The 11347-nt window shown below is 59.8% G+C and overlaps 1 protein-coding gene across 2 annotated transcripts in view; it reads right to left on the reverse strand.

Moving 5' to 3' along the window:
- Positions 1 to 8770, reverse strand: part of ACACB (acetyl-CoA carboxylase beta) — a 32751-nt gene extending 23981 nt beyond the window's left edge. For both annotated transcript variants that reach the window (XM_026114660.2, XM_064521886.1), the window contains exons 1-7: positions 8322 to 8770; positions 2974 to 3106; positions 1836 to 1974; positions 1378 to 1487; positions 1094 to 1175; positions 473 to 571; positions 40 to 149 (exon numbers count right to left, since the gene is read on the reverse strand). In XM_026114660.2, the coding sequence (XP_025970445.2) occupies positions 40 to 149; positions 473 to 571; positions 1094 to 1175; positions 1378 to 1487; positions 1836 to 1974; positions 2974 to 3106; positions 8322 to 8761 (1113 nt within the window). In that variant the 5' untranslated portion in view covers positions 8762 to 8770. The remainder of the gene's footprint in view (positions 1 to 39; positions 150 to 472; positions 572 to 1093; positions 1176 to 1377; positions 1488 to 1835; positions 1975 to 2973; positions 3107 to 8321) is intronic.
- Between the last annotated feature and the right edge of the window lie 2577 nt (positions 8771 to 11347).

The raw sequence follows: 11347 nt of genomic DNA on the forward strand, positions 1-11347 counted from the left end.
GCGCACAAGAGAAGCGGCAGCCCACAGGCTCAGCCTTACCTCCAGGCCCTCCTCCACGTCCCTCACGCAGCCCTGGGCGTACGTCTCGAGGGGGATGCTGATCGTCCGCTGCTCCTCCTGGTCCTCCTCTGACCACTTGGCCACCAGACCTGCGGGCACAGCCGGGGCTGCAGTCCCCATCGGGGCAGCTCGGCTGGGGAGCCCACGTGGGCACAGAAACGATTTCCCCCGGGTCTCTGCCTCCCCGAACCAGCGGTGGCTTGGCTACAGCAGGGTCCCCAACATCTGCAGCCCACCCAACAGCTGCTAGCAAGCAAGTCAGCAGAGCCCCAGCCCTGCCGGCAGGACCCTGGCCCCGGTGTTGGTTTTGGGGGAGAAGAAGGAGAAGCGGGCACACGAGGCCGGGCCGGGCCGACAAGGGGGCCACGCAGGGCCAGGCGGCACGCGAGGAGCTGGGGGTGGAGGCACTCACCGCTCCCGCTCCACGGCAGCGTGGGAATCTGGACCGTCTGGGCCACGATCGTGGAGGCGACTTTGTCCCCCAGCGCCCACATGGCATCGCTGGGGGGGCCTTCGAACAAGGAGGGAAGAGGGTTAGAAAGGGACCAGCCGGCCCGGCTTGAACACGTGGGTGTGATGGAGATGCCTTGAGAAAGGCACAGAAACAGGCTCTCCCGTGAGCTGGCAGCCGGCGATGGGGACAGTCCTTCTGCCAGCGATGGGGACAGTCCTTCTGCAAACAGCAGGAGCGCAGGGCCATCCCCCCAGCAACCCACCGCCTGCTCCAGGGCAGAGCTCAGCCCTTCTCCAAAGGGGAGGCCAGGACGTCCCCTAGCCAGACAGCCCCCGAGGTCTGCTCCCACCCTGCGTTCCTCGGTGAACGGCCTAACAGCAGGCACATTGCAGGGGAAACTCGGAAAATAGCAGGTCTCCTGGGACAACTCCAGGCAACCGGCCTGGGAGCTGCCACGTTACGGGACGAACGCAGCAGATGCACAAAGTGGGCATTGCACAGCGTGGTAACTGGTGCTCAAGCACACGCTAGCCCGATGCACACTGTTCCCCCAGCAACCAGAAGAAGGGGAGACCTTACCGAGGAAAGCTATTCCATTTTTCTGCAGCAGCTCTGGCAGCTTGGGGTTTTCTGAGGCATGTCCCCAACCAGCCCATACAGCCTGCCACGAGAGAAGGAGCAGTGTGAGCTGTCACCTCCCGGGCTGCTGCCCTCCCTTTGGCCCCCATCACGCACGGTTTCTCCGAGCAGAGGGACCTGGGCCCCGGGATTAGTCATCCCACAAATCCTCAGGGCAACCCGAGCAAAGGCTCAGGGCGGCCAGTCCAGCCTGCGAAGGTCAGAGGCCCCTCAACAGCTTTTACCTGCACTGGGATCCGTTTGGAAATGTCCACGATCAGCTCTACGTTGGCGTAGTTGTTGTTGTTGGCTCCTCCGGGAACGGGCACGTAGTGATCGGCCATTTTGATGTACTCTGAAAGACACGGCACGGGGACGGGGGGACCCGGCCGAGCTGGATGCCGAGGCTGCCCCCAACTCCAGTACTGCTGCAATCGCCAGCAACGGTGGCTCCGGCACGGATTGCACCCCCTTCCCAAAGCCCCTCCATGCAGGTGAGGCCAGGGAGGGAAGAAAACTTATTTACTCCTGAATCCGGCTGCCCAGTCCTTACGGGAAAGCACAGGGGACACCAGCAATGCCCCAGCACCAGCTGCACAGGACACCGCGCTTCCCAGGCAGTAACCCAAAGAGAAGGAAAGGGCTGTCCCAGCTCACGTGGAGAATGTCACTGGTTGGGAAGGTCTTAGGAATTAGCAATTACCTGCATTAGCCTTAAGATCTTCGGGGGTAACCATGACAACGAACCTAATGGCACGCTCATTTCGGAACATCTCGTAGGCCCACCTGCGGATGGAGCGCATGCACTTCACGGCGGCGATGCCGTTGTTTGCGATCAGGACCTGGAAACACGGCCGGGACGGAAACGTGGCACGTCAGACACGAAAACACACAGAGATGCGAGAACAAAAACCTCTCATTGCTGCTGAGAGCAAGAGAGGGGAATGCAGCATCTTATGGGACGCAGCCCTACTATTCTTGGAAACAAACAGTAAAAAGGCAGGATTTTGAGCAAGGTATTGAGCACCTCTAGCAAGCATATCAAAACCACCAGCTTCAGCTGGAAACAACACACAGTCAGTTAATGCAAGCGGAGAAGCATTATTATTAGAGGAGCTTCGCGACTGCCCATTTTCTTTGCCAGCAAAGCAGGAGCCTTGTTAACGAAAGTTAACAAAAACTTTGATACCTGGCACTGGAGCTAAGAACTAAGACTTTGGCCTTCGTTTGTGTCAGATATGCAGAACTGCTGCAGGAAGCCTCTATGCAAAACAGCATTAGGAGAATCTCCCTCTCTAAACTTCTCTTCTCTTAAATTAGCGAAAGAGGTGAAAGAGCGAGAAAAACATCTGCTCTCAGTTACTCCAAGCTGAAGTTCATCCAAGGCTGCTGGGTCCGGGGAGTGCCTCCAGGTCTGCACTGGGCACGGTGGGACTGAGCCAGACCCCAGCCTTGGCGGGTCCTCCCTCGTGTCAAAACGAGGATTAAGCAGCATTTCTTGGAGCTCTATGTTTTTATACTTCACGTGAGGGACAGCAAGGATGGGAGAGCAAGCTCTGGAAGCGGGATGAGGGGCTGGGAATCCCAGCTGGAGCGGAGAGGCAGGCAACATAGAAGTTCAAGGTTATTGCCACAAAAAGCAAGGACCCCGCAGACCGAGCAAAGACAGAGACGGAGCAGCGGGAGCCAGGAAGGGCTTGAACAGAGACTCCAGAGAAAGAAGCCAAATGGAAATCCCAGAGGAGACATCAGCAAGGCGCTCCAATGTCTTCCTAGGGCCTGTTCAAAGCCCCCAACGAGACATAGCGATGCCCCGCGCAGGGCTGCCTCGGGGAAGGTACCTTCTCAAAAACACGGTTCCCCCCAAAGCGGGTCACAAACTCCGCCGGCGAGGCAACAGTGAAGTCCCTCTGCAGATCCAGTTTTCGGTGTTCGCGGCCCTTCTTCACCAGATGCGGTCCTGACATGCTAGGCCTGCAGCAGGTACAGAAACAGCATTCAGTAAACACAGAAATGCCACAAGATCTGCAAATAATTCTCATCAGAAGCAACCCATTTGCTTCTGCAGGCCTGGGTTTTCGAGGCGGAATTAATTCTGCAACCTAACCACCCTGAACTTAATGTGAAACAACAAACAGAGATAAGACTTTGCCCCTCCTGCAGTTTCTTCCCACGCAAGCAGCAAAGCCACGGCGACTCCCGGCCCTGCCGACGTGCCCAGGGAACACGAGGATTGCCTTCCCCGCTGCCGGCTCCCTATCGCGCACCGGGATCTCTCCGGGGACACTTAACACCCTGCCACAACGCTAGATAGAGCACAGAGGAAAACTGTTTGCAGCTGGGTTATATGGGACAAGTGATTCTGGGTTAGCTGGGCATTTCACAACTAAAAGCCCCCACTCCCGGAGAGGTGCTGGGGCTCCCTGAGGACCTGGAGCAGCTGCGGGTCCCCATTCGTTCAGAAGCAGGGACAAATGGCAGCTTTGCAGCCGGAGGCCGTTTGAAAGCGCAGCGTGCCAGACAGAGTCCCGCAGTTTGCATTTCAGGGAGCGGAGACCTGCTGAGGACTTCTGGCCGGTGCACGCAAGCGCGCGTGTGTGCGTACAACCCCAGGCACGGTGCTGCCAGCACCAAACAGGCGCCCGCTTCCGTCCCGGCAACGATTCACAGCTCGGTTAAAGCTGGAAAGACGCCACCGCTCCCAAGGCCGAGGAACAGGAAAGCCAAAACACGGCGCCGATAGCGGACGCTCCCACAAAACAGCCAGGGACGGTTACACACGCCAACGCGCCTTTGCTGCGGCCGAGCCCGCGCGAGGCGGAGGGGAGCGGGATCTGCGGGATCTCCGGGATGGCCGCGGTCCCACAAGTGGGAAGGAGCCTCCTCGAACCACAGCGAGACCGGCCGCTGCTCCTCGCCGACCCGGACCTCGGGGACAAGCGTGGCCCGCGCCGGCGGGACGGCACTGCGCAAGGGAGGGATGCTGCGCTGCCGGCTCCGCGGTCTGAAATTTCCCAGGCGCACGCTGCTGGCCAGAGTCGCCCCTACGTGCTTCTCCCCCGACGGTGCTCCGGCGGGATGCGGAGTTTAGTCCTTGCATCCAACCCCATCGTGCTCCCCCGGGTCACCCCGGAGCCCCGCAGCCGGTCCGAGAGGGTCGCGCTGCCGGCTGGACCCGGCCCAGGGCCACGGCAGGTCCCCGCTCCGAAGGGCTCCGGATGGCGGCTCCGAGATGGGCTCCCACCAGCCAGCCGGGGCGGTGGGCAGCAGCACAAGCCAGCGCTCGCTGGCTTCTTGTTTTAATTACAAGATCCGCATCCCCTGCACAACCCAACCACGGGATCCAGCGATTTTGAACTTTTGATTATTCTTCCATTTATTGTTAAAAATAAGCAAGGGAAAATGGAATCTCGCAGCTCGGATTTCACACTAGCAGGACTTGGCACGTTTGTCTCAATAGGAAACGCGTGTCAAAAGCATCACGGGGGGAAAGAAAAGTCAGGATCTTTCCAGGCACCCCAGCTACCTTATGCATAGCCACAGCACTACCCTGAACGGAGCCAGATTCACTGCTTTGCTCAGCGCAGCCCCGGCATCGCCCAGCCAGGCACCTTCTGCAGCCCAAACCCGCACCGGCCACGCCGCTGCCAGCCCGCGCGCATGCTGCGTCAACAGCGGCACGGCTCAGGAAAAATTCCTCTCGGATTAAAATGCAAGTGAAAACCTGACCAAAACATAGCGACACGGTGCTTTAAGACTTCCAGCCTTGCAGCTAACGCAGCGTCTGGCCGGCAGCGGTGCAGGGGCTGGCCGGTGGCACAGCACGTCCCTGCAGGCGAAGGTCTCATTTCCAGCCGCAGCGGAAGGAGAGCAGCCAAGAGGAGCCGGCAGCAGAGCTTTGTTTCCAATTACTTATAATTATTGCCAACCGTGCCTAAATACTAGTGGACGTGCAAAAGCAAACGGGGACATTCCCGAGGCGCCTGCCAGCGCAGCCCCCCGGCACGCAGCCCCCGGGCATCCGCCGACCCCACTGCCCCACCAAATTTCCGCGAGCACCACAACCTTGCACGGCGAAGGGGTGATGGAGATGCCACGGGACAGACGGATCCGCAGGTTTTCACCGGAGCCAGAGGCCGCAGCTGCTCGAAAACTCCGCCTCCCTCCCCAAAACTCGCAGGGAGGCAGCGGCAGAGCCCACGGAGGCCCACGGGTCCTGCCCGGACGCGGACACGCTGCTGCACGGCCGGAGCGGACGCTACCCGAGGGGTCGACCCCCACGTCAGGACGGGCAGTCGGTGCCAAAGCCGCAGCCGGGTGCTGCACCGCTGTCGGCGGCCTTGAGGGAAGCAGGAGATAAGAGTGGAGCTGCCTTAAAATCCTAAGCAAAATCCTTTAGTCTTTCTTCATTTCCTGCTTGGGATTTAAACCGCTGGCGCTCACGTTTTAAGCTTTTCTCTGCAAACAAGCAGACTGGAAGCGTACTGTCTCCCTTGCACAAATGACAGTAATAATATTCTTGCACGCTAAGGTCGGTCTAGGCTGTTTCTCAGACACAGCAAGGTTTGACAGCAAAAGTCAAGAGCAGCTTTGGAAACCTGGACGTTGCCAATGGGAAAAACGCTCCCTCATTCCCGCAGCTTCCAGAGAAGGAGGAAGAAAAGAGGAAAAAAAAGCATTGATTTCATAACTCAGCAAGAATAGGTCTAACCCAATAAACCCCTCTGCAGCCCAGGCAGCGCTAAGGCTGGACAAAGATCGCCACGAAGCTATCAACAGAAGGAAGATCATCCATTTTTCCTTGACTCATCACATAGCAAAATGACCAAAGAGCTACTTTTCCCCCCCCCCCCTTTTAATTATTTATCCCTAATAACAGCAAGGGCAGAGGAAGAACAGGGCGGCAGCTACTGCTTTGCTTTTCCAAACACAGCAGTAAAAGCACCATTAAGTGCTCCAGGTCTCCTGCTGCAAAGATCAGCCGCGGAGATAGCTCGCTGCCAGCTGAGGAGGGGAAAAACAACAGCGCAGGCAAAACACCTCGCAGCCCTTCGTCCGGGGGCCGCTCCGTTTTCCAAAGCTCCCGACGAGATGCACAGCAGCGTTCGCCCCTGGGGAGGGGAAACCGCGGGGACGCCGGGGACCCGCCGCCGCTGCCTGCGAGCACGGGATGCTCTGCCCCCCGGCCCGGCCCCCCGCCGCTCCCGCACGCACCTGGCAGGCACCGCGGCGAGGCCCCGTGCCCCCGGCGCCTACGCGGGGTCCGGCTGGGGAGCCCGCCCGGCCGTGCCCGCTGCTGCATCCTCCTGCTCGCCTGCGCTCCCCGCCTCCCCGCAGCTCCGCGATCGCAGCAGACTCTTGGGCATCACCGTGCGGCACGCTGCAGAAGCTGTATTGCCGTGACCGTGCGATTCCCGCTGGAAACAAGGCTGCCCTGACCCACGGCGGGGTCACCAGGGATGGACGCGGCCAGGCGAGAGGACCGCCGGTCCCCCGGTGCGATCGGCTCCAAAGGGCGCCCAGCGACCCTTGCACGCACCCAAGGAGCGCCCGAGCAAATGCATCCAAGCGAGGGGAGCTAGGGAACGAAGCGGGTTTCATTATTTTAGACAACGCCGCTTGCTGCCCTTTTGCTAGCGTTCTCCTCCCCCTGCAACACGGGTGTCCCCGGGGAAGATGCAGGCGCAGCACCGCGGGGTTCACGACGAGAGCCGAGGGCATCGCCGCAAGCTGCTCGCTTCGCGCCAGTCGCACGAGCCCCATGAAAAGGCTCGGTTGAACTCGCAGAAAGGCGATCGGTGACTCCTTACCCGCAGCCGAAGCAGGGTGCCGGCTGGCACGGCGACCGAACCCCAACATCGGGCCCAAACGCGGCCCCGGACGCATCGCTGAGGGTCCTGCTACGCGGATGCCCCGATTGCGCTTTTTCTTGTTAGCAAAGGCCAGCAGCTAAGCGCCAGCCGGCCGGAGAGGCAGCCAGTGACCCTGGCCACGCACGCGAGCTCCCGTCACACCAAGTAAATGCCAGCAGCGCCTGGCACAGTCCAAAGCGTCCTGCAGCCTCACCACCACGACAGACCCACAGCAAAACACCTCATCTCCAAGGAAAACCCCAGCCCACGCTCACCCTGATTCAGCCAAAGCTGCGGCTGATGCTTTGGCACGGCCTTTCCCGGTGCTGGTATACAGCGCAGGCAAAGAGAGAAAAAGCAAAGTGAAAGAGGAAGGTGGGAAAGAACAGGAGCGATTTGGCATTAGTGCTGGTGACTGTGTTTAGAGGAGAATCATGCAAACAAAAAGCACTTTTCATCCCATTCTTTGATATTGGAAAGTGCTGGGACAGAGCATCCTCCTTGCACCACTCCTCCTCGGTGGATTTGTGCATTTGACACTGCTATTGCACAGAGTTGCTCAGACACGTCTGCTCTTCCCAGGGTGTTGCTTTAACCTTATTTTCATGGGTTTTTTTAATGCAGCAAGTCAAACAGGACCACGGAAAGAACATGAATGTAACTGAACCAGTGAGCAGTGTCCCAACGCCACTGCACAGCCAGCACTGCTCTGCTCCTGGTCTTTGCTCAGCCTAGAAAAGAGAGCAACCTTCTGCCTAGGCTGGTCTGGGGCCCAAGCAGCACCAGTTACTTGATAATCACCCTGAGTCAACACTGACAATGTGCATCTCATGCTGGTCCATTTAATTGCACACACGGGTGCAAGGTGCAATGTTTGCACCTGCATTTCAGCAGCAGGACTCTTGAGCCTGGAGTCCCAGTTCAGGCCCCTCTAACCCAGAGGACGCTCAGCACTCACAGGCTTATCACGGAGGCAGCAAGCTCAGGCGCTGGCCCTGACCTCACAGGTCGGCTTAGAAGCACGGTCACTATTCGAGCAAAAGCCTCCCAGAGCTTTTGCAGTGCTGCAAAATGTGTCGAGCTCGACGCAGCCTCAGGGACGTGCCCGAGGGACTGGGCTGAAACCGCGGGCAGAGTCAGAAACGGGGCCAGGGAGCAAGATGTTTCTCAGCAGGGCCCTAGTCCACCGCAGACCTCGGGATAACGACAAAATGACCAGAAAAGCTCACTGAGAAACATGTCACACAGAGTATGTCTGCCTAAAGCTCCAATTTTTGCACCGTTCTCACTTTGAGCCTCCTGCAGCTCGACTGCCCGGCCCCAGCGCCTTGCGTTACCTTATGCTGGTGGCCATCTCCATCACGGGGGCCAGCGACGTGGCCTCGTTGCCCAGGACTGCCAGGCTGCTCCGACGGCTGGTGACTTTAAAGGCTCCGGCCACAACCTCGTCGTCGGAGGAGTTGTCTTCGAAGGAGCCCAGCACAAATTTGGTCAAGCCCGGTCTCCTGAGCGCTGCTGGATTATACACCATGATCTGCTCCTGCTCCTCCGTGGGGGGCTTGTTCAGCTGCAGCGGCGGATTTGGGGGAAGGGGGGGAACCTGCGGCCTGCCTGACCCCTCCGATGGAGCGTCCGGTGCCGATGCCGGCAGGCCAGAGGACGAGGGGGCGGCCGGAGGCGTTTGATGGCCGGAGTCGGCTCCCGGCTGCTCCGAGCCCGCCGTGGAGGCACCGTCGGCGGTGGCAGCCCGGGAAGGCTCGGCCAACGGGGTCGGCATCTCCGAGCCATCCTGCCGCTGGCCCGCCGGCTGCTCCCGGCTCTCGGCGGTCAGCGGTGCTGCCGGGCTCTGCAGATGGGGCTCGGACTTCTCCTCGTTCGCAGGCGGAGAGTTGACCATTTTGGTCCAAAAGAACAGTATGGGTTTCAGAAAGAACAAGGTCACCGGCACCATTCAGGCAGCCTGGAACAGAGAGGTGTTTTATTAGTAAAGCATTTTTGCTTTATTATTTGTTTTGCTCGTTACTAGTGGCTCGTCTCCGAGTAGCATGCAGGGACGGTCACAAATTGGCAGGGGAAGAGCCGGGGTCACAGCGAAACCCTCCCTGCCTGCCGAGGGGACTCCAGCTCCCCGCGTGAGCCGTGGGGCTGTTCCTGGCTTTGCCTGTCGAGCTCAGGGAGTGCTACAGCCGGAGGCTGGGAAAAGCCTGGGCCCTCGCTCCCCAGAACAGAGTCCCCAGCCAGGGCCAGCAGCTCGGGGACGAGGACAAAGCGAGCACGGAGGGGCGGGAGGTGGGACCGGCTGCCGGCAGAGCTGCTGCCCCGCTCCAGGAGGCCTGGAGGAAGGGCAGGGTGGTAGCGGGGCTCCCCACTCACGTTCCCGGACACCCGCGGGGAGAACAGTCATCCACGTGGCCGCTTCGCCCCGTAAAATCCAGCAAAAACGCTCTCTGCTCAGTCCGTCACTCGGCACCGCGGTGAATTACAGCTAAGCTGAAAACACGCTCAGCCGGAGCTATTTTTACTTCCAAAACCAGAAGCCTGGCACGAGCGGAGCGCAGACGAGCCCCGAGCGCCTCTCGGCACTAGCGCGGGAGAGCAGTGGCTTTTGCTCCCGAGACGGCCGCAGCCCCGTCCCCAAGGCCGCGCGTCTCTGGCAGCGCAGCAGGCACGTGCCCGCGCTGCCGTTACAGGCAATTCCTTAAACTACGGTTCTGCTCTCAGGTCACATCCCGGGCGGTGGGGAAGGCCACCTGCAAGGACCATCACTGCCTTTAGAAGGACTCAAATCGGTGCACGAGCTGCGTTTTCCGCGGGAGCCGGCAGCCTCCCCGAGTCGCTCCCTGCACGCCACTTCTCGCTGTTATCCGAAGCGCGATGTCAGCCAGGCCGCGATGGGAAAATGCTACGAAAAAGCCGGTGTTTTGTTTGTGAGCTGGACTAGCTCCCCCCAAAAAACACGGCGAGGAGGTGCAGGGATGCTCGGACACCCCAGTCCCACACCAGCAGCATCTCTGAGGCCAGCTCCATAGCCGGAAAGATCCCACGCAGATGGAGAAGTCTTAAAATGAATACGTGACTCTACAAAGAGTTAACCCAAGTGACTACCAGAAGGGGAAGGAAACCGCCACCTTCCCTGCCACACTCCTCCTCTCCCCCTTTTCACTTCCTCCGCCTCCCCTGCCCCTTTTGCTTGTCTGCAAGATGCATTTCTATCCCATGTTTTGGGGCTGCAGAAAGCCTTTTCCAGCCAGTTTCGCCATCTCGGTGGCATTTCTGGAGTCCCAGCGCCTCTGAACACAGGGGCAGCGAGTCCCTGGACGCAGCACCCGCAGCAGGGCCACCCCCTTGCCCACGGCCCTTTCCGTCCTGAGCCACCCGGAGCCACAGCCTCCCACTTCCACGAGACATCACCCGTCAGGGACAGGGAGGGTGGAAAATAATGCTATTTTGTGCAAATGAGCCAACTTTCCAGCTCCTGGAGCCTGGCAGCAGAGAGAAGGAACTCGGCCTCCACCTCCCTCCTGCACCACGGGCACCAGCTGTCCCGGCGAGGCCACGAGCAGGGACAAGGCAAGGACGGGGGCCAGGCCAGCCCGAACAGCAGCAGCGCGGGGATGCCACCCCACGGGGGGTGCCTGGGCCCTCCCTCCGGCCAGACGCTCCGCTGGGGCAAGCGCCGAGGCAAACCGGGGCGTTTATTTTTAAGCAGGACACGCCGGTCCTGCAAACATCCCGTGACGTGGCCGACGGCTGCATGACGTGCCGTGCTTGGGAAGCCGGGGTCCTGCAGGGCCGGGGGCCGGGGGCAGAGCCCCGCGCCGGTACCTGCCCGCCCGGGCGGTTAACGTGGTCATTGCGCGGGGTGCTCCAGCCCGCGGTGACGGGAACCACCGCGTGACAGCCGTTCGCGTGCCCTGGATGCAGCTCGTGCCTCCAGAAACAACGCAGTAATGATGCGGCGGGACAGGACAGGACCAAGAGCCCAGGAAACCTGGTGACCCGTCCCTGTCCCGGGAGCTCCTAAGTGAATATTTAGCCAACAGCGGTAGCGATACGCAGCCCTCTGAGTCAGTGCACAACCTCCCCGGCTGAATAAGCGTTTCCAGAAGAAATGCTCGTTTTGTTGGCTTACTCTCCTTGTCTGCAAACACTCACGAAACAGCCTGCCTTGGAGGCTGGAGCTCTAGCAGAGCCCTATGCAGCCTGGCTGCTTGATACAGGTGCCGTGTGTCACCTAAGCACAAAATTAATGGGAATTCTCCCATTTTACAGCTAAGCACATATACGGGCATTTAAATGCTCTGAACATTAAGAGATAGGAAATGAAATCCCACTGTAAAGCCAAGGAAGCATTAAACACAAC

The sequence above is a fragment of the Dromaius novaehollandiae genome, chromosome 17 (assembly GCF_036370855.1).
Source record: "Dromaius novaehollandiae isolate bDroNov1 chromosome 17, bDroNov1.hap1, whole genome shotgun sequence".
Taxonomy (NCBI): Eukaryota; Metazoa; Chordata; class Aves; order Casuariiformes; family Dromaiidae; genus Dromaius; species Dromaius novaehollandiae.